Source organism: Lactuca virosa, chromosome 5 (genome assembly GCF_052849685.1).
Source record: "Lactuca virosa cultivar CGN04683 chromosome 5, Lactuca_virosa_CGN04683_v6, whole genome shotgun sequence".
NCBI lineage: Eukaryota > Viridiplantae > Streptophyta > Magnoliopsida > Asterales > Asteraceae > Lactuca > Lactuca virosa.
This window is the reverse complement of record NC_136430.1, coordinates 397706744-397728877: the sequence shown is the minus strand read 5'-3', so window position 1 is coordinate 397728877 and position 22134 is coordinate 397706744. Positions and strand designations below refer to the sequence as shown.

The window sequence follows — 22134 nt, the reverse complement described above, 5'->3', positions numbered from 1 at the left end:
TGTGACCGGCTATACCCGGTATACCGGTCATATACGAATTTTCTTTTAGGGAAAATGACTTGATAGGGTAAGATACTTTTTGAATTGTACACATTTAGTCCTTATTCTTTTTTTTTGTAAAATAAACCCTTATACTTTATTAATATGTACACATTAGGTCCTTTTCACCGGATTCTACAGGTTTTGCTGATGTGGAAGCACAAGTGACACTAAATAGCAATTAATTAGCTTAGTCACCGGAGGTGGGTGATCCTCCAGCAACAAGAAAAGGGCGGCGACCCTTCTCTTTCTCGTCTCTCTTCCTTCCGGTCGAACAGCAACAGCCAAACACCCTTTACATGTTGTGTTTCTCCGATCTGTCTCTCTTTGCCTCCATCTTTGAGATATGTTGCCAGAAAAAGAAGAAAGAATCGACGAGGGGGCTACCAGAGCAGCTCCTCGCCGCCAACTACCGTCTCTACTTCCTTCTGCCTCCCCCTTCGACCTTGTTGTTTTTGCCATCATTCCTCCTTGCTACCAGTGATGTGTAGGAACACACAAAGGAGTCGCCGGAGATCGGGGTTCTCCCTCTTTTTCATGATGAATAAAAATTGGAAAAATCTCGTTGTGGATATGTGGATGTCATCTGGATATTTCATTTCAACAAAATAAAAGAAAGGGAAAATGACTTGATAGGGTAAGATACTTTTTGAAATGTACACATTTAGTCCTTATTCTTTTTTTTTGTAAAATAAACCCTTCCACGTCAGCAAAACCTGTAGAATCCGGTGAAAGGGACCTAATGTGTACATATTAATAAAGTATAAGTGTTTATTTAAAAAAAAAGAATAAGGACTAAATGTGTACATTTCAAAAAGTATCTTACCCTATCAAGTCATTATCCCTTTAAACAATTAATAATAAGAGATAAAGTAATACATATAACACTTATAAATAGTACACGTATCTAAATAATCAACTATTTTTCTAGATCCAATTCAGTTAAAAATACAATAACCTTCTTTGATCTGTTTTACTTAATTTTTATATTGATGCGAATAGAATATTTCTTTTCTTTATAGAATCGAGAGATTATTTAATGTTTTGTTCTTTTTGGAGAATCCAACACTGATAAATTTGAAATAAGAAGTTCAAGAAAAAATTAGAATTTTTTTTGGAAATGAAATAGCCGTTAGTCCCGCTTGGGTTACTTTCAAATTCAAAACACATTTCTGCAACACCCTCTTCTTCCTATTTTAAAACACACACACACACACACACATTCTCTCAGCTTCGTTCATCACAGCTCAAGATTCTCGTCAATAATGCCAACAGATCAATCTCCGATCACAGGAAACCCTCTCGTCCGGCCAAAAACCGGCCGACAGCCTCTTAAACCGATCAGATCCCCGTCGAATGTACATCCTCCACCGTCTGGAAACACCTACCAAAAGCCAAATCTAAAGCATGGATGGATCGAGATCTCTGAAGATTCTAACAAGGAGAATCCTAATCAGAATGAGAAACGAAATATTACTTCTAATCTGGATCCGAATCCTTCTTCGATCTGTGCTGTTTCTGTTGCTGCAGCTCCGGTGCAAATCGAGGAATTTGAAGTCTCGCTGGCTGAGGAACTGAATGCCATTCGGGAAAAGATGGAGAGGTTGAGGTCCGACAGAGAGAAGACAGAGAAGATGCTCAGAGACAGGGAGTTAATGATGGAGACGAAGATGAAGGAGCTCGATCAGAGAGGAGAGATTCAGAAGGTGCTTGAAATTGAAGTGGATCGGCTTTATAGATTAAACGAGCTCAGATCTTTATGCAACGTAAGTTTAAGACATGAAAACAATCCCAAAAAAAATTCAGTTCGATAACTGTGCCTTTTTATTGTGTGTTTCAGAGGATACTACCGATCAAATCATTGAGAGAGAAGGAGCATGAGAAGATCAAACCAGATAAATCACAGGCAAGTAGTTAATTTGAATTTTCATGAACACAATCGTGAATTTGTATCATTTATACTCATAATCCATTATCAAGTTCAATAACTTATATGAAGAAACTTCAAAATTGTTAGGCGACGGAAGAAGAAAAGGTCAGATTGTTGAGAGAGAAGGAGAAGACCAAACCAGATAAACCCCAGGTAAGTCATAAATCAGCAACAGATTTGAATTTTTTTGATCCTGATCATGAATTTGTATAAATTTCTATAAATTATACTTATCCTCAATGATTAATTACTAAATGAAGAAAATTCGAATTTGTTAGGTGGGAAATGCTGAAGAAACGGAAGAAGAAAAGGTGACAAGTCCTTGTGGGGTAAATGATTCGAAGAATTGAAATAATTAAGTTGAAGTTTTGCTTTTGGATTTTTGGTTTGTTGTTGGGGTCAAAAAGGAAAAAGTGGGTATAATTCCTTGTTGTATTCATTGATTGATATTGAAAAATAGTAGAAGCATGTGTGTCGTCATAATTGCAAATCACCATCATCTCAATTTTTTTTACTCCTATTAAGAGCATATTTTGCAATTTCTACAAAATATCAAGAAATACACAAAATTTTTCCTTTTACATGTAATTTCTTAGAATTATCAATCATTCTTAAGAATTATAGGGTTAACCGATATAAATATGTTGTTTTTTAACATAAGATCCAATAAAATATGGCATGTAAGTCATGAAATTAATTGAATTCTTTACGACACTTCAGTTTTTACATAGCATAAAACTGTTTGTGTTTTTTATATTATACATATTCTATATATTTTTTTAAAATGTTATTTCTCTATATACGAGTTTTTTTTTTACCTATTCATACGATTAAAATGTATTTTCTAACAGTATCATATGTTTTTTTAGAAATATAACTACATATTTAGAAACATATGTACATTTTTTAGAAGTATACATACATATATTTATGACAAATCCTGCGATTTTTGAGAAAATGTTTCCATTTTTTACGGAAATCTAACAAAAGTTTAAAGAAACCATTACATACCTTCTCTATTTCCTCTCTCAATAGATGAAACACTGTCTACATATTTCCTCATTAACTAAGTAAGAATCATATTGTCTCATTTTGTTACAGCCCTACACCTAAAAGAAACTACTACTTTACATAAAACTCTTACACACCTCCTCTCTCTATCTCTTCACCACTGCCCAACACATATTCTGTACCCCTCATGTCCCTATTTCCAAAACCAAATCCAATATTATGTATCAACCAAATTGCCAAAATGCCCTTTTCAATTCTCGAACCCGAATACCACCCTTGCTCTATCAACCTTCCAACCTAAAAGGTTGAAAACAAATCATCAGCCATTGATAACATTATATGAAAATTTTAGAGTAAATTACACGAATGGTCCCTATGGTTTAGGGTAATTTGCGCGTTTGGTCCCTAACTTATTTTTTTAACTCGGAAGGTCCCTACTGTTTGATTTTGCTACACGCTTGGTCCCTGTCTTACCTAAAAAAACTATTTTGCCCTTGATTTTTTAATTTATTTAAATAAACACACCCCAACCCTACCCCCTTCACCTTACCTTACCTACCCCACCATTTTTCCTTATTTAAATAATAGTCTTTTTAGGTAAGACAGGAACCAAGCGCGTAACAAAAACAAATAGTAGGGACCAAGCGCGTAACAAAAACAAACAGTAGGGACTTTCCGAGTTAAAAAAATAAGTTAGGGACCAAACGCGCAAATTACCCCAAACCATAGGGACCATTCGTGTAAAATTTTATAACTGCACTTACTACTTTTATTAATCTCTCTTGAATTCAAAACCATATGGGCCCCACATACTACATAAAACCGAATCAATTTTAGTCACTAGATCTTCGAAGCGTACTTGACCCATAAAAGAATCTTCTTTTTCTCAATATCTCAGCTTCTCTAGCTATCTGAATATCTGAAGGCCTAAACATTCTATGCATAGCTTTGATTATAAATCTAGGAAGTAATGCCACCACTATTATAAGCCAAATCGATAGCCAATATGTAGGTTGTTTTGCCAATTCATATATTGTCCTGAAAAATACAAAAAATAACCACTATTAGTTCCTTATTATTATAAAAATATATATAAGTTTGTAAAACTAACCTGTAATTAGGGAAAACAGGAATGGAATCCAACACAACTACACAAGCATATGTCATAACCACAGATCCCCAAATTGAGATATGAGTATAAAGCACCCATCTTTGAATGTCCATGGCTAAATGTATATTTACCAAAATGACCACTGAAACAGTCCACAAACTACCCATACTCCAAATATCAATTGTGCTTTGTGAAAATGCAAATCTTGGAACACAAAAAAGTGCAAGACTTTGCCATATGGTATCAGCCATCATCATCCAAAAAAGACAACTGTTGTAACTTTCTTGCCTGTGTCCAGATTCATACAACTTTGGATACTGAAGAAGTGTCTTATGACTCAAGTCTTTGTCTAGAATTCCAACCACAATTGTAGGGACTGAAGTGTAAATTACTGAGTAGAACACACTGCTCCAGTCAGTAAGTGCAGATGTTGTTGAAAAAGCTGCACATAATATATACCTGAACATAACAAAATCCAACATTTTTTTTATATTTATATACATCATAAAGAGAAAGATATAATACGAGTATTTACCAAAAAAGCATGAAGACAAAAACAGCATTTCTGTAGAAGTTATAAAGAACCAAATAACCCATGCGTTGATAATTCCAATGACCATGTACTAAAAGTAGTCTTTTTAAGAATCTAAATTGTCCCATTGCAAAATCTGAAGCCATGACAGCCTGGCGTCCCTCTTGTCCACATATGCCAACACCAACATCCGCCATTTGGATCATTGACACATCATTTGCACCTAAAAAATGTGTTAAAAAAGACTAAATTTTGGAAGGATAAAAACGTCTTTTTAAATATATAGTTAAACTAACTTACCATCACCTATTGCTAGTGTCATATCATCAGTTCGACTCTTGATCAAATCAACAATTCCAGCTTTTTGTAAAGGTGCAACTCGACAACACAAAACAACTCTACAAGATGTTGCCAGATTGAACAGCTGTCAATTAAAAAAAGAAATGTTAAGAAGTCATGAAATAATGATAAATTTTATGAAATATGAAAATAAGACAAGAAAATACTTCATGCCTCTGATTCCAAATCTCTTTCCAAGATGTAAACCAAACTATTCCCATCAATTATCAATGCCAATTCCCCATCTGTTCTTCCTTCTATGTTTTCAGTATTCTTCAAATCTCTACATTTAACACCATATCTAGCCATTGATTCAGACAGAAGCTGTCTACATTCAGTTTCTGAAGTTCCATTTATAACAATCTGATGCATATCTGATGTCAAAAGCTTACAAGAAAGAGCAATTGAAATTGCAGTTTCCTGTTTATCTCCAGTCAAAACCCAAACCTTAATTCCTGCTTCACGTAAACACTCGATAGTTTCAGGAACTCCTTCTTGAAGTTTGTCTTCAATTCCAGTTGCTCCAAGCAAATGTAAATTACATTCAACAAGTGATGCAGTTTGTCTTAGTTTCAAAGATCTATCAACCAATGAAGTGGTGGCATCTTCATACATTGATTGCCATTCTTCAAGTTCTTGATTTGTAAGATCCCTAGAAGCAAGTACAAGTGTCCGAAGACCTTCTGATGAATACTCATTCAAATGGTGTTGTGTTATGATGCTTAAATTGTTATCGTTTCCAGAATCGTCCCTCAAGATGCTGAGAATTGACGTATCTGCCCCTTTTACCAATACCTTTACTTCATTGTTTGGGAATCTGATAACCACTGACATTCTTTTTCGGACACTGTCAAACTCATGCAGCCCTAATACATCCAGCCTACATTTCACATCAAGATTTTGACATTTTGTTTTAGTTTATGATATATTGATATGAATTATGAAACATGAAACATGTAATCAAGTGAGTTTTCTACCTTAATTTCTCACCATTGACATCAACTGCAATATGACCAGATGTTCTTTCAAAAAGAATGTATCCATATGCACAAGCTGCAGCTACAAGAGCTTGTTCATCAGGAGATTCTCCTTGATAATCAATAGCTTCAAGATCTTCATGAATTTCAGTCCCCATGGAAGACCCTTGTGAACTACTTTGATTAAGAATTGGAATCACAGTGTTGCATGCTGCTAGTGTTAGAAAAAACTCATGAGCAGAAATTCTTTCATTCCCATTTAGCCCTTTATGAAGCAACCCCATGAGGTCAGGATCCACAGTAATATCAGATTTCAGCTTCTTTCCTTTCATGTCTGCTTCTGTGGAAACAACAATGTTATAAATTCACAAAAAGAATGTTATAAAATAAAACTACTAAAAGAAAGTCAAAAGTCAAACCTGGATTCTTTTTATCCACAATTGGTGGATTATGATAATGCTTCCCGAAAACAGATGCTTTTCTAAATTCCATTTTGTTTTCAGTAAGTGTTCCAGTTTTATCAGAAAACACATAACGAATTTGACCTAAATCTTCATTTATATTTAAGGATCTGCATTGAAACCTTGAGTTTGTACTGCTGTCATACATGTGTTTGTCTTCTATCATGAAATAAGATTGACCTAATCGAACCAATTCCATGGTGATGTATAAAGATATTGGAATCATTATCTGAAACACAATAACAGAACTCAAAAAAGCAAAAAACGTCTCCATAGGAATCCCATAATACTTATACGGTTTTCCTGGAAACTTTCCCTTTATAAGATAGCTCTTTCTGTAATAAGGAATCGTATCAATTGCATCCTGATGACTCATCAACCATAAACACATCCCAATAGCAACAACAAGACACAATATGAATAGAAAAACAGATAACCAAATAGTTTCTGAGTTCATTGCTTGTTCAAGTCTGCTTCTTTTTGAAGGGGAAACTGCACTATTTAGCATAGCTTTTGTCTCTTGTCCAGCATACACCACAACACCTATAACCCATTCTGTGTTTTTCACCTGACATCCACGTAGGATAATGTTTGATTGACTTAGGGAAACTTTATGACCATTTAACTCCATATTAGCTGTGAACTCATATATGTTTCTATTAGGTTGTTCACATCTAATTACCCCTGATATTGATCCTAATGGCATTAAGGATGTTTCTTGTCTAGCGTAACGTGTCTTTAAATTCGACTCTCCATCTAAATTCATGGTTTGTATGTAAGCAATGCCACTAGGATCACTTGTCCACATCAGCACCATGTCACAAGGGATTGTCTCATCAGCTTTAATTTTCACCACCTCACCTACTTTGATGTCTTTCCATCTTTTGGATTGGAAGTTTCCGGATTCAAGAACAAGGGATTCTTTGTTGTTCTCATTTCGATCAGATCTGTGTCTTCTCCAATCCTCGTATCCGTCTTTTATAGCAGTGACTGTGAGAACAAAAAGGAGAGGGAAGAGAGAGACTGTTCTTCCAAAGACTGCAAGAGGAGGAAGCTGATTGAGAGCTGCAATGGCTAAAAAGTATATGTAAGCCACTCGATGAAACTGAATGAAAAGATTCTTGGGTAAGAAGTTTATAAGTGTGTATTTGCTAGTGGTGATCTTGTTTCCTGTGAATTCATACTCTTCATTGGTTCTTTGAGGATTATCGATGTATATCAGTCTAGAATTATCACGTGCTAGCTTTTCATTATCTAACTGCATGCTTTTATAACGAATCTCAGATCAGGGAAATGTATCTGGGACCCGAGAAAAAGCAGCAAGAGATAACAACTTTTCCTTTCACATACAGAGCTTTATGGTGAATGCTGCAGATAGAACTTAGGTTCAAAGGGGTAAAGTGTGTTATTTCTTTCCCCTTCATTCACAAAGTGAAAACTAGAACTTCAATCCATTCTGTTTCCCCAACAAGAAGACTTATTGGGTACCCAAGATAGTCATGTTCAATGCATTGAGAATCTGTCGTGGGACAACTTGTTAACCAAAAGAAGGTCAAGAAGTCATTTGCTTTAGGGTTCTTTTCCTGTGAGTTTTAAGATATCTGCAGTGTCTCAAATCCAGAAATTAACGTTTCTGACACTTCAATGGAAGAGGATACACTAATAGACCTTCAGGGTTTGCACAATTGGGAATTTCACCTGTCGTACAAGACCAAAAACTCGTTCTGTCATTTACGCAAACACATTGTGTTCGAATTGTAAATCGCAAAACGAGAACAGAAAAAACAAAGAAACCCCAGCAATTTGGCGTAGATAGATACACAGACATGCACATAATTACATTCAAAGAAAAAAAAAAGTTGATGAATGATGAAACTGACCCAGATCAGATTAATCCTTCCACACACTAACGAACAGATCTGGAACGTCAAGAAACACAAAGATTGCAGCTTTTTCCTACAATTATCTGGCAAATTGTGAAGGCACAAATTAGATTGAAACAGATAAACGGACGAAGGCAGGCGGAGCGCGGAGATCGAGGAGAAAGAGAAACTGATGCGTGAGTAATGAGAGAAAGAGAGAGAAAGAGAGAAGGACGAGTGGATGAGCATAAATGTTGGTTCTTTACTCCTCTCTGCTTTAAACTTTAAAGTGATGAGTCGTCTAGTCCCATCTATCTGCCTGCAAATTGCTTGCAATTTGCCTTTAATTCACGTTTTTAGTGATTGATTGCCTTCGACCCACAAAAACAGCTACCCGTATTCGTCATTCCCAAAAGCTTACATTCCATTTTTTAACTATTATTTCCACATTCTTTACCTATTAAAACTATTTGTATATTTTTCATAAAATGTTTGTTTATTCCCGTTTAAAAAGAGGAGTTTTACTGTTTAGAGAAAAATATTTGACAAATTATACATATAAAATGATCGAAAAAAATACATCTTATATGTCTTTGTTTTTTAAAGGTAAAAATATAATTTAGTTTTGGGATATCGACTTATCAGAATAATTATCTTTTCGTTTCATTCACATTTTGATAACTTTTTTTTGTACGCATCTAGGCAACGAACTTGTTCAAAGTGTTCACATACGACCATTATGACCAACTGTAGCAAGTTACAACTTACATGACATATATGTGACAACGATAATGACACATGAGGGTAATGAACCATTGGTTTTGTTCACATCTAGACAATTTTTTTTCCAAATTCGATCATCCAACTTTTTGAAGTTATTCACATAATACCATTGTTTCAAAAAATTAAAACGGTAGTTGAATTCGTCGTCAAACTTGTTGAAGTTGTTCACATAATACCATTATTTCTAAAATCGAGACACTTGGTTCGATCTGACACAAGAACACCATTTTGTTTTTTAGGGTGAGGTTCGAAACAGACGATTAAACTTCTGTTTTACGATTATTATCCTAACGGAAGCTTGAGCTCACTTCTCCATTGTGTTGGAATTAGGAAACGAGGAGCATAGTGGGAAACTAGGTATGAGGTTGTACTAGGTGTAGCTCATGTTCTTGCGTATAATAAATGGGTAGGAGACTAGGTATGAGGTTGTACTAGGCGTGGCTCATATTCTCGTATATAACAAACGGGAGTGTGGGAGAGTGGGAATGAACTGAGGTTTCTTGTAACGTCCCAAAAATTACAAAGAGATTTTTCATTTTTGAAATAGATTAACCAATTAAACCTTTATTTTAGAAATCATTAAATAACGTTTGAGTGATTGAAAACCATACATTATCAGAGTTAAAGTTACAAAACCGCGGAAACGAATATATTTGATGCGTGTGTACAGTCACGCCAAGCTCTTCTCACGAACGACCTGCAAAATGTTTAATCCACAATTGTAAGCATAAAGCTTAGTGAGTTCCCCATTATACCATATATTCCATCATATATACAATGCATTCACACAAAGTCCTCGACTCTAACGTCGACTTGCCAACTCTCCTATCAACATGTATAAAACATACATAACAATCATACATACAATAACGAATCTCTCCCACCCCGAGTGAATGTTATGGCCAAATCATAGTCTTATAGTCACTTCTTGTTATGGGCCAAATCATGGTCTTTCTTGGTAATGTCAATGGCCAAATTCGGGTCTTACATGAAAGTGTTAGGGGCTAGATCCTGGTCTTCCATACAAGTGTCCGGGGCCAGATCCTAGTCTTTCATATATCTGCCAGGGGCCAGATTCTGGTATTTCATACATTTCCCAGGGGTCGTATTATGTTTTTTCATGTAATACACGGTTTCATATGTAGTCAGGGATCATATAGACATTTGAACAGATGACCCACCTGAGAGTGAACAGTCAAATAAGAACATCGTAATAAGGCATTATACCAAAAGTTCTTAGGCTATCCAACTTGAACTACACAGATACAAAGATATCATTACCCCATAATCATATAACATAAATACATAACAGATAATAGTATATTCATACCCTTAGCAACTAGCCTTCCCTAGTAACTCTGCCATTGATCACTTCTCAATTAAGTCTTTCGCTGGTCAATCATACATAATCCTGATAACTGGCATACCCTAACTACCATAACCAAACATAACTCCTAACAGTATCATACGATCCACAGGCAAGACCCTACCAATCTAGCATACCAAGACACCAAGTGTCATAAACTACACATGCATAACAAGGAGTTATCCTAGTCAACTAACATACGTGTACTCTAACAGTACATTTATCCTACCATGCAAATGATATATAATGGGATACGTGGCATAGTGAGACACTCGCCTGAGCTGAAGAACCGGAGAAGCACATAAACACTCTCACACCTTGCACTGCTCAATCCCATGAACCGACTAACACCAAAAGATATGAATCCTCAATCAACAACCCTAAACCTCCAAGTTTGACCCCAAGTCAACTGGTTAAAATTCAACGATCAACGGTCAGCAAAAGTCAATGCTCACGATGATGTGGAGACCTCTTGACCACGCCATGAGAATGTTTCGACAAAACAGTCGACATGCAGGACATCACCACGTCGTGGGCCCTCCTTGGCCATGTCGTGGGCATGTCAGGACAAAATCATGAAGTTGAACTCCACCACGCTGTGGAAAGTCCTTAGCTACGTCGTGGTTGCTGGCAGATTTTCCATTCCTTCATTAAGAGCTTAATCCTTATAGATCAAGGCTCAAAATTACAGATCTAATCCTTCTCACTGACTTAATGGATAAAGTTTCCAACTTTATCCATTAAGACCTCACTCTAAAACAAGATTTACAACCCTATGTCCAAAAATGGCATAAATCCTTCACAAAGCATGCATGGCTCCAAGGACAAGGTCAAGCTACCAACTTTCCAACAAAAAAAAGTTCTGGAAGATAATCCTTAGTGCTTAGAAAGGGCTGGAGTCACCTCAACTCCAAGCATACCACCAAATAGGGACCAAAAGCATAAAAATGGACCAAAAACTAGATCTAAAAAAGTATAAGAAAAAATTGAAGCTTTATACTCACAATGGTCCAAAAATGAAGTCACTTTGCTAGATCTACGCTTGAGCTCTTCACCAAAACACTTTGCAAGCAACTTGATCTTCAAGTTCCTCACCAAAACATGAGAAATGAGCCTTCAAATTGCCAAGAACACCTCAAGAACACTAAAAGGCGCTAGGGTTTCGAGATAGGAGAGTGAAGGCTGAAGAGAATGACCTAACCCTAAAGTTATGGTCTTTAAATATGGGAGAAACCCTAAAAATCATGGGCTTGGGCTGCAACAGCTTCCACGTCGTAGCCATCACCTTGCCACGCCATGGAAAACAAGCCAAACACGCTCTTCATTAAATTGTCATGCCACGCCGTGGTCACCAACCCATCACATCGTGGCATGTGGTTTTCTCCAAAAACCATAACTTTGGCCCATTAAGTCTTCAGTTGATCCATACTAGAAAACGGGTGTTATTGATATTGTTTTATATATATATATATATATATATATATATATATATATATATATATATATATATATATATATATATATATAGAGAGAGAGAGAGAGAGAGAGCCAGGTTCTTTTGAGAACCAAAAGATTTGTGAGAACTTGCGAACTCATAATCAACTCATCATTTTTCAACACCAAAAACACCAATCTTTTCCAAATGGTGCGTCTAAGCCATATCTAGGCTCAAAAAAAGTTTGAAGATTTTATTTTATTTTTTTTTGGTTTTTTGTATGACTGCTGATGAGCACAATCAACAATCATATGGACTCCTGGTGAGCACAATCAGCAGCCATATGGACTGCTGATTGCTCATTAGCAGTCCATATGGTTGTTGATTGTGCACATCCGCAGTCCATATGAATGTTGATTATGCCCATCAGCAGTACGTACAACTGTTGATTGTGCATACATGCAAATTTTAAAAATAAAATAAAAAAATTGTCAAATCTTTTTTTAGCCTAGATATGGTTTAGATACACCATTTGGAGAAGATTGGTGTTTTTGGTGTTGAAAACTGATGAGTTGATTATGAGTTTGCAAGTTCTCACAAATCTTTTGGTTCGCACAATAACTCAACCTTATATATATATATATATATATATATATATATATATATATATGCATTATTTTAATATATTTTAGCTATATTTTGGTTTAGTACAAAGATATTTGGTACTTATGAAGTATAAATTCTATTTTGTTGCCAAAGAAGGACATTCTCGTGAAAAGTGACTAAAGTAGAGCAAAGTTGGAAACTTGGAGGAGGATGCTTGCATCGAGAAGAAGAAGAGAAGAATTTTGCATCAAAGAAGAAACCCACGGCGATGCATCTCCCGATCCACGACATGGCTTTTAGAACCTTCTCAACTGGCCATTAACGAAGGTTGAGGAATACGCGTCTGAAATGATTTCACGGCATGGCGAATATTTGGCCACGACGTGGAAATTATAATTTCGCAAGTATAAATATCATTTTTTAGGTCAAATTTCGGTATGCATGCATATGAAGCTGCTATTTTCTTTAATCTAAAGCGACAAAGAACCCTTGGAGACCTAATTTCCATTGGAGAATAAGAGTTAGAGAGATTGAAGTAAAGATTCATCATTAATCATTGGTTTGCCTAGATTTACTATGTTTAACCTAGTTTACTTTATGATTATGAGTGTTACTTCTATAATCATAGGCTAATAACCCTTTACTTTCGTTTATATTAGATGAACCCTAATAAAATGTGTTATTTTATGCTTTTATGGATTATTGAAGTTGGTTTTAGCTTGTGTTTAGTATATCGTATCCTAGCATGTTAAAGTTTCTATGGGGTCGGAAAAAAATCATTCTTGCTAGTCATCACCGACATGAAAGTAATGACAGAAACAGACAAAACAAACTCAACTACTAGCGCCTTAGTGACCTTGTGACTCTTCCTTATCCAAGTACAAGTCATGTGCTTCGGGTAGTATAGGCCTCTACTACCTTTCATACCTACCCATAGTCGTCCCAAGAATTGCCTCACAGTCCCCAAGTTACTACACCTAAAATCACAAAACAATTTAACATATAAGAATATGTTCAAATAAGCACATGTCTAAAATAGACTCAACTAGGCGCTCAAATGTTGACTATGTGTTCTACCATACACATACAAATTTTCCTAGACCCTCCTTTTAGGATCCTTTTCGCGCATATGCTAGACCTAGTATAATATTACTCTGCACTTCTTTATCTCAACTTCAATAATCTCACAAATTTTCAACATATAAAGAGGTCATTTAAGAATGCATCTATAGAAATGTTGGCTTAATAATCACCGGTCCTGCTCCTTCATTAAAGACATCTTAACTTTAATTGTAATTCTACTTCCAAACACTTCGTACAAATTCTTTATCGTGTAGTGTCAAATCTACAAGGCACACTATATAAAATTTATTACACTGGTATGGAGGTAAATTCCCTCGAATTACTTCTATCAGCATCATTGGTGCCTAGCCAATCCATTATGTCAAAACCATAGTTCCTTATTGTCACACCCGTGGCCGGTGATGGAAAAACTGCAGTGTGCAACACTCGACATTGGATCAGAGTCATATATTGAATAGTTTAACATAATTAGGGATTTTATAACTTCTAAAAACGTTGACAATAGTATTCAAGGTTCACCATGCTCCATGTCTCTTACACCATGCTACATAATATAATATTATCTATATGGGATGACCACTTCATGTCTTGAACTCTGGATAAATATCTATATGGGATGACCACTTCATGTCTTGAACTCCGGATAAACAACTTCCCTCTCTTAATCTGCTTAATCTTCTGCTGCCTCCAGGGTCATATGAAATACTCTCGCCTTTGGCTTTGGCGACACATTTGGCATTACAGCTTCCTTCTTCTTTGGACAATCCTTTGAAATATGCCCACTACCTCCACATTCGTAACATTTATTTTCATTGAACATACAATCTTTGGAATAGTGATCAGTCCTTCCACATTTTTAGCATGTCACTTCTCTGTCGTATCTCCCAAAGTACTTCTTCTTACACCTCTCATACCACCTACCTTCGTTGTTACCCCCATACCTCTTTTCTTTGGGTTCGCACTTCGAGAAGCTACTCTTCTTATTTAATTTATAGAAACCTTCACTCTTTCTCTTCTCGCCAACTTCGATTCTCCCTTTAATGTTTGTTTTGTGAATAAATATAATCAAATATGTTGTTACATTTAGAAATAAATCGACGTTAGGCTTAAAATAAGTGTCCAAAAAGTTGTACCGTATTTTAAAACGGTTAATATATTCGGAAAGTACTCGTTGAAGTGATTCCAAGGATATAGACTTTGTAGAAATCTGACTCCAATTGGAGGAGTTATAATTTTTGTAAAAAGTAAAATCAACCGCGTAAATAATTATTACGACGTCGAAACGACACATAGAGATCGGTTAAGTTTTGACTAAAGTTACAAAAAGGAGAATCGTAGTACTCCTCGAGATAAGAACTTTAGGAAAAAGAATGCCAAAAACAGGGTCCGTATGAGAGAGATATGAGTTTTGTAAAATCATTTATTTTTACCCCCGTTAGACAAAAACAAGAAAGTCAAAACTAGCTAAAACAACATAAAGGAAAGTTGTAGTACTAGTTTAGATCGACACATATATATAAATTGGGGAAAGATTGGAGCTCGTACTCATAAGATATTGATTTTTCAAAATCCTTTTTGTGTGCGCGTGGTGCGCGCCATCACGCAACGTACATCTGATACCGGATTTGATCGGATTGAGAGTGACGTGGCCCCAAGAGAGAGTGACACGTGGTGACTCCCAGATGGAGCCATAATGATCACGCGCGACGCACACTGCTAATTGTGCCGCGCACACCCTAAAATCTCGACTATAAATAAAAGGGTTTGTAGTCCCATTTCTGCATCCCTCAAAGCAACTATCTCTCCCTCTGTTCGAAGCCACTGCAATCCTGAGGCAACTTCCAGAGTCTTGAGCCCTGATTCTACCCTACATCAGCGGTATCACGCATTGAGGGTGAGTTCATGACTCTAGTTTTACTATTTTCAAATGTTTTATGTGGGGGAATACATGCTTCCAAACTGCTTTGTCAACTTTTAAAAATATATTTTATATCCGTAGTTTATACAAAGCATGAAACATTAGGATAATATGCCGGTAGATAGTCTGCCTAGTTTTATGTAATGATATTATGCCTAATCGTTATACTACCCAATATACTAGGAAAGGATTATACCTAGATGTTATGTTGACCGTTTTCATAGGATAACATAGTACCTAGAAGTAATGATGGCCAAGTTTAAGGATATGCACTGTACTTAATTGTTACTCTGTCCTAATATCTTGTTTATCCAGATAATCATAATTATTGTGTGTATATATATATATATATATATATATATATATATATATATATATATATATATATATATATATATATATATAATTAAGATAGGTAATACATCCAAAAGGAAAGAAAGGTTTAGGATAAAACAGAAAACTATAAATTCTTTTCGATCAAATAAAAGGATAAAATAGGAAACTATAAAACATGTGAACTCACCAACTTTATGTTGACGTTTTCAAAATACATGTATTCTCAGGAAGTTGAGTGTGGAGGATAGTTGTGGAAGGAAGGAAGTCATCGAGGAAGTCTCTGGAAGTTATTTCTGTTTATTTATGTTTAGTTATGTATAGGAAGAATGCTTGAATATCAAACAATGTAATCCTAAAATACATTTATAATAAATTAAAGTAATGTTGGTGTTATATTTATGTGCATTGTTCAATATACCTGCCATCGTGATCTAATGTTCCTACGTGGCACAGCCTGGTGTTTCCGTCGCCGGCCGGGGGTAAGACAGATTGGTATTAGAGGTACAAGTTATAACAAACTAGTAATTCCTTAGGAACTATGACTATAACCTAGGGCATACACTATGAATTAGTTAAATCTAATAAAAATCATTGTTATTAATTACCATACAGATAGACTACTTACGGGAAAGGTGTCTAGTTTGAATTGGCGCTTGGGTTGTTGGATTTCAGAACGACTATATGCTAAAATGGTCATGCCGTCCGACACTTCTCACCTGACCGATCCTTACTTGATAGTCTTGAAGTACAAAACATAAAATTAATAAAATACCATTAATCGAACAATAATCAGATAAAATAGTTATATAAACTCTTATAAATATACCTAAAGATCATAAAGATCGTCCTTTTAAATCACAACTTAAGATTTTAGGTCAAAAATGAATCTAAGGGCTATTACAATACTGCGGTCGTACCACAACTAGACCTAGAATGCACATCTAAGTTTTCTTATGGTCCGATCAACGCACACCTAAACATGGATGTTGTAGATGACAATCTAAATGCTTGAGCATTTATGGATCGATATCTTAGTTCGATTAGTTGATTTAAGAATTAGACCGAGACCTAATACTTGAGGATTCATGGATCGGTGACCTAGATAGACTTCCTGAGGATTGGAGACTCAGACCGAGACTTATTACATGAGGATTCAACTCTTAGCTTAATTTGTACCTATGAGGATATCCGGATGGATGGATTAGAGTTAGGTATCTGACATACCCCCCATATAGAGAATCATAGGAGATACAATACTATCTACTACATACTTATAATAGGAAATTATTTGTATTTGATGATTCTCATATTATCTCTCATAAACCTCTTTCCTGTTTGATGTCTTATGCAGGGTATAAGAGTGATATGGATGACATATGGGCTTGGGTGTCGTATCCTTCACTCGAAGAGGACCAGTTATGCTACTGACACCAGAGATAGAGAGTGATTATGATCCTATGATTCTTTTACCCCCTTACCCCAGTAACAGTTGATGAGGATGATGAGCCATTCGAGGACGAGGAGGAGCCCACTACGGAGTATGAGCCATTCGAGGATGAGGAGGAGCCCGTTAAGGAGGATGATCAACATTTGAGGATGTTGATTGATATAGTACATGAGTTAGAGCAGAGTATGGATGTGGATGAGATGAGGATCATTCATGCATACATCCATTTAGAGGAGGCTCATTCTCAGGTTTAACTTTAACAGGTTGAAAGAGATGGATTGGAGCAGTGTGTGGGAGAGTTAAAGCAGAGGGTGATAGTGTCAGAGATCAGTGTGATTACCACAGAGGCGATGATTGTTACCTACAATATTAGATGGCACAACTAGTAGCATTTATAGTGGTTTATTTTGGTATATGGTTGATAGTTCGAGCTCGGAAAGCTAGGAACTATATTTTTTAGGTCTGAAGAATGGAAAAGTTAGCATATTATAGTATGATGCTATGTCTTTTGTATGTAACATAGACACTTTTCATGTTCAAACCACTAGTTTGTATACTTCTGGGAAATCTTGATGTAAAAATGTAACCCAAATTAATGAAAATATATATTTCACAAATGATCCTGTTGCATTATGAAATTATCACACACTTGATTTGTTTCATATGGTTAACTCTTTTAACTAATTCTCAAACAGATCTCGACTATGTATAAGGATTATAATAACTAACATATACCCTGAATATAGAACCATGCCACACACAAAAAGAAACCCAAGACCACAAGACACTAACCCCAAACCTATGAACTCGACTGCGATTGAGGCTTTAGTGGCCCAATGTGTCGCCGATGCAATCGCGAACTTAGAAACCAAAAGGAACGCAGGTTCAAGAAGTAATGGTGGAGAAAGTTCTCACGGAGAAAACCGAGGTCCATCTAAAGCTTGTTCATATAAGGGTTTTATGAACTGCAAACCGAAATCCTTCCACGGAAACGAAGGACTAGTCAGTTTAACTCGGTGGATAGAGAAAATGGAATCAGTCTTTGAGATTAGCTTTTGTGCGTAGGATTGCAAGGTGAAATTTGCCACTTGTACCCTGGCAGATACAACCATGAGCTGGTGGACTAGTTATACAAAAACCATAGGATTTAGTGTTGCAGATGTCATGGCTTGGAGTGAGATGAAGCAACTCATGATTAACGAATATTGACCCCGCAATAAATGCAGAAGTTAGAGCAGGAATTGTGGAATTTGGTGATGAAGGAGGTTGATATTGTTGCATATACGAACCATTTTAATGATCTCACCACCTTATGTCCCGGAGTGGTCACTCTGGAATATAAGAAGGTGGAAAGATACATTTAGGGTTTGCCCCATGCCATTCAAGGTTTAGCTACCGCCTCAAAGCCAACTATGCATGCCAATGTTAAACGAATAGCCTTCAGCCTGACGAATCAAGAGATACGTCGCGACACAATGGTCCAGAAGATTGATCTCCCAAAAAGGCGGAGAGTAAAAAGAGAAAGTTTGGATAGGACTCCAAAGGAAGGGCTGGACAACCATCAGAAAAGAGACGTGAAGCGGTTTAGGCATATGCAGTTACAACAACCCCAACATGGACCACCACAGGAGGTAGTCCAAAGTGTAATCGGGGTGGGTATCATCATACCGGAGCTTGTTGGGTCTATACCAATTGTGGCAAAAAAAGGTCATATTGCCAATAGATTTAGAGTTCCAACAAACCAAGGAACCGCAATAGCAACATAAGTTAGAGCATGTTTTGAGTGCAAAAACTTTGGGCATATCAGGGAAAATTGTCCAAAGTTGAAAGGACAGGGAGGAAATGCTAGAGGTCGAGCGTTTATAATAGGAGCTAAGGAGGCCTTCCAGGATTCGACGGTAGTCATGGGTACGTTTCTAATCAATGACTCATATGCAAATGTCCTTTTCGGTACCGGTGCCAATAAAAGCTATATTACTCCCGAATTTAGGAAGTCATTAAGCCATCCATCTAGTAAACTTAAGGAAGCCTATGGAGCAGAAATGGCTAACGGTCAATTCGGCAGTGCCTAGGAAGTACTAAACAATTGTACATTAACGTTAAATAACCATACTTTTCTCGTCAATCTCATGCCTATGGTCATTGGAAGCTTCGATGTCATCATTGGCACGGATTGGTTATCCCTTAACCACGTCGAAGTATTATGCTTTGAGAAAGCATTGTGTCTACCCTTATCGAGCGGAGAATTCTTAATAGTCTAGGGAGACAAACTTAGTAAAGACCTTAAGATTATTTCCTGCATGAAGGCCATAAAATACTTGTAGAAAAAGTATTACGCCTTTCTAGCCCACGTTGTCGATAGGAAAGACAATAAGAGAATGATTGAGGAAGTGCCTCAGGTGTGTGATTACCCTGATGTGTTCCCTGAATATCTACTCGAATTGCCACCAACACGTCAAGTCAAGTTTCAGATTGATATAATTCTAGGAGCTGCCCCAGTAGCAAAGTCTCCTTATAGATTGGTACCGTCAGAGATGCAATATGTAACACCCGGTTTTGAAAATGTTTGATTGTGCCTTCGAAGGCCAAGGGTATAAGCGTAACCCGACGATTCGGTCTTTTATGGGTCTCGGGTTTTATTCGGAAGGTTTTAGGCTTGGGGGTGTAGCTAGGAACATAAGGCTTCTCGCCACCTTTTCGTGAATATAAAGTTCGTCGGAAACAGACTTAGAACGAAGTGTTGGATTAATGTCTAAGTCCATAACTATAATTGGTAAGACTTGACCCGACCCGGCATGGTCCATTTGGGTTGCATGGCATCATGCATTTGGATAGACTATAATGAGAGAAATAACACTTAAGGTTGGTTAATATATTATAAGTTCTAATATATTAATAAGGTTATTTAATTAGTATTGATCAAGAATTAATTTGGAATTAATTAAGTGATCAAAAGGAGACTAATTAAATATATGGGTTGATTGTGTAAATCATTCATTCTTATATATGTGGGCTTGTAATCCAAGATTTCTTATGTTGGACTAAGTCCATGGGGTGACCCATGGATACTCCATGGAGGTTAAAATCCATGGAGCATAAGGAATAGGTAAAGTTATGAGTTACATGGTGTAACCCTAATAGCCACCATATAAAAGAATCATATGGCTCAAGAAATCGTGCACTAATGTGTGAATATGAGGGCTAGACGATTTCAAGGAGTGTTCCATTTCTCTCAAGTCATTCCATGTGCATTTGGTGTTGTGTGAACCATTTGAGGTGTCACACTTGGGGCACTAGGCACTCAAGCTTCATGGAGACAAGCTACATCAAACAAAGGTATGTATTCTATCCATTTGATTACCCAAGTATCAAGTATTGTATGCTAGATACGGTAATACCTTGGAAAGTTCATAATTGCATGTATAATAGAGAAAACATAGATCCAAGGTATATAGGGTTGCATGTACACTTAGGAGTGTTAGAATGCGCAAAACCCATCAGTGGTATCAGAGACAAGGCTTGTTTTCTTGTTATACTTGCAAAATTAGCTGAAAAATCGAATTGTATTAGTTTAAAAGTTATGCTAATTACTTGAAAAAGAATTTGATGTGAATTATCTTTGTTCATATGAGTTTATTAGATTAATAGAAAAGTTAATTGATTATGTGTTTTCAATCCATTTTAATCTAAGAGTTGATTCTAAAATGTGTTTTTGTAACTTGTCCTCAAGTTATATGAAAAGTCACATTTAAGTTTCATAAAACTCATAAAAAGTTGGCAATGGTTACAAAAATGAAGAGTCTTGTCCTCATTAAATGGTTTTATGACTCCATAACTTGTCCTCAAGTTATGGAGGTTCAAGAGTCACTTCATTAAATGATAAAATGTGTAACCTTAATTAGTTCCATAAGTTACAAAAATAAAGAAAAGTTACATTCTTTTATTAGTTTAAAGTCTTCCATAACTTGTCCTCAAGTTATGGAACTTGAAGAGTTTTTTTTAATTAAAACTACTTTAAACACATTAGTTATGGAATTAATTAGTTTTGAATATTTTCAAAACTTGCCCTCAAGTTTTGGAATTTGTAAAGTTTTCCCCATGAATACTTTAATTCCAAGTTAGCCCTTAGAATTTTAAAAGTTAAAATTCAACCCTTATACTTTATAGTATTATAAATTAATAATAAATATATGTATAAGAGCAAGTCAGTCTTACCGTTAGTAGGCCTCATTCACGAAGCCAGTCTATAAGGGGGGTATAAGGTTACTGCCTATAAAATGGCAGTTTAATGGGTGTCCACTCTCACCCACCGCTTCCTTGACTGGTGGAGGGTCGTTAGCCGAACGGGTAGGACAAGGACTATAATTCTCCCTTCATTAAAAGTATTAATGATAAATACTAAGTAACTAAACTTTTTATAAATTCCCAATCTTAGTTACTTAGGAAAATGTGAATAAGGTGCTAATCCATGAAATTACACTTTGCACTTTGTTTAAACCGTTAGTGGAGCGTGTGTGGTTAACCGGCACACTAACCTGGATTTAACAAAATAGGCAAAGGGTAACTTAATATTTATCATAGTATCGGTGGAGCTCGTGTGGTTAACCGGCACATCGATTGAGGGGTAAATATTAAGGGTACCAAGTATATTTGCATGGTTACTTCACACCTTGTTTTGTGATCCTCGGCATCCCAGTCACAAAACCTGAAGGGCACACTCGAGATTGAAACATGCCATTGAAAAGTTCAATGAATCTCAAAAGAATCTAGGAGTTTCAAAACCAATTAAAACCTAATAATACATTTCGTTTATCTTGGTGGAAATTGGTGAATCGTCATTCACCTACCTTCAAATATTTTATAGCTTGGATTACGGCATCCCTCTTCCAAGTTATAAA

General features: G+C 36.2%; 2 protein-coding genes across 4 annotated transcripts; one reads left to right on the top strand and one right to left on the bottom strand.

Moving 5' to 3' along the window:
- The first annotated feature begins 1167 nt into the window (after nt 1-1167).
- LOC145115756 (uncharacterized) lies at nt 1168-2611 on the top strand. Its single transcript, XM_079052113.1, has 4 exons — nt 1168-1805; nt 1880-1945; nt 2057-2122; nt 2248-2611. Exons 1-4 carry the CDS (start codon nt 1305-1307, stop codon nt 2317-2319), a joined length of 705 nt encoding a protein of 234 aa, XP_078908239.1. The 5' UTR covers nt 1168-1304; the 3' UTR covers nt 2320-2611.
- A 348-nt stretch (nt 2612-2959) lies between these two features.
- Nucleotides 2960-8625, bottom strand: LOC145110905 (phospholipid-transporting ATPase 1-like). 3 transcript variants are annotated; one of them, XR_013710116.1, is made up of 9 exons: nt 8281-8620; nt 6359-8098; nt 5940-6279; nt 5137-5842; nt 4924-5047; nt 4627-4846; nt 4092-4550; nt 3745-4018; nt 2960-3277 (listed from the first exon to the last, which is right to left on the bottom strand). XR_013710116.1 is itself a non-coding variant. In XM_079047220.1 (9 exons), the coding sequence occupies exons 2-9, from the start codon at nt 7662-7664 to the stop codon at nt 3231-3233; spliced, it is 3375 nt and encodes a 1124-aa protein (XP_078903346.1). In that variant the 5' UTR covers nt 7665-8098; nt 8281-8625; the 3' UTR covers nt 2960-3230. The 3 variants fall into 3 exon arrangements, 2 of the variants coding, with proteins under 2 accessions (XP_078903346.1, XP_078903345.1); XM_079047220.1 differs by having other exon boundaries at nt 3840-4018; nt 5940-6273; nt 8281-8625; XM_079047219.1 differs by having other exon boundaries at nt 3840-4018; nt 8281-8622.
- Nucleotides 8626-22134: the final 13509 nt, after the last annotated feature.

What these genes read in the sequence shown, in the direction of transcription:
- LOC145115756 (XM_079052113.1), top strand. Translation starts at nt 1,305, where the DNA reads ATGCCAACAGATCAATCTCCGATCACAGGAAACCCTCTCGTCCGGCCA. An exon ending in AGCTCAGATCTTTATGCAAC is followed by an intron (nt 1,806 to 1,879) that starts GTAAGTTTAAGA and finishes TGTGTGTTTCAG; the next exon opens with AGGATACTACCGATCAAATC. An exon ending in TCAAACCAGATAAATCACAG is followed by an intron (nt 1,946 to 2,056) that starts GCAAGTAGTTAA and finishes CAAAATTGTTAG; the next exon opens with GCGACGGAAGAAGAAAAGGT.
- LOC145110905 (XM_079047219.1), bottom strand. Translation starts at nt 7,664, where the DNA reads ATGCAGTTAGATAATGAAAAGCTAGCACGTGATAATTCTAGACTGATA. An exon ending in GTCAATGGTGAGAAATTAAG is followed by an intron (nt 5,843 to 5,939) that starts GTAGAAAACTCA and finishes TGTGAAATGTAG; the next exon opens with GCTGGATGTATTAGGGCTGC. An exon ending in GACACTAGCAATAGGTGATG is followed by an intron (nt 4,847 to 4,923) that starts GTAAGTTAGTTT and finishes CACATTTTTTAG; the next exon opens with GTGCAAATGATGTGTCAATG.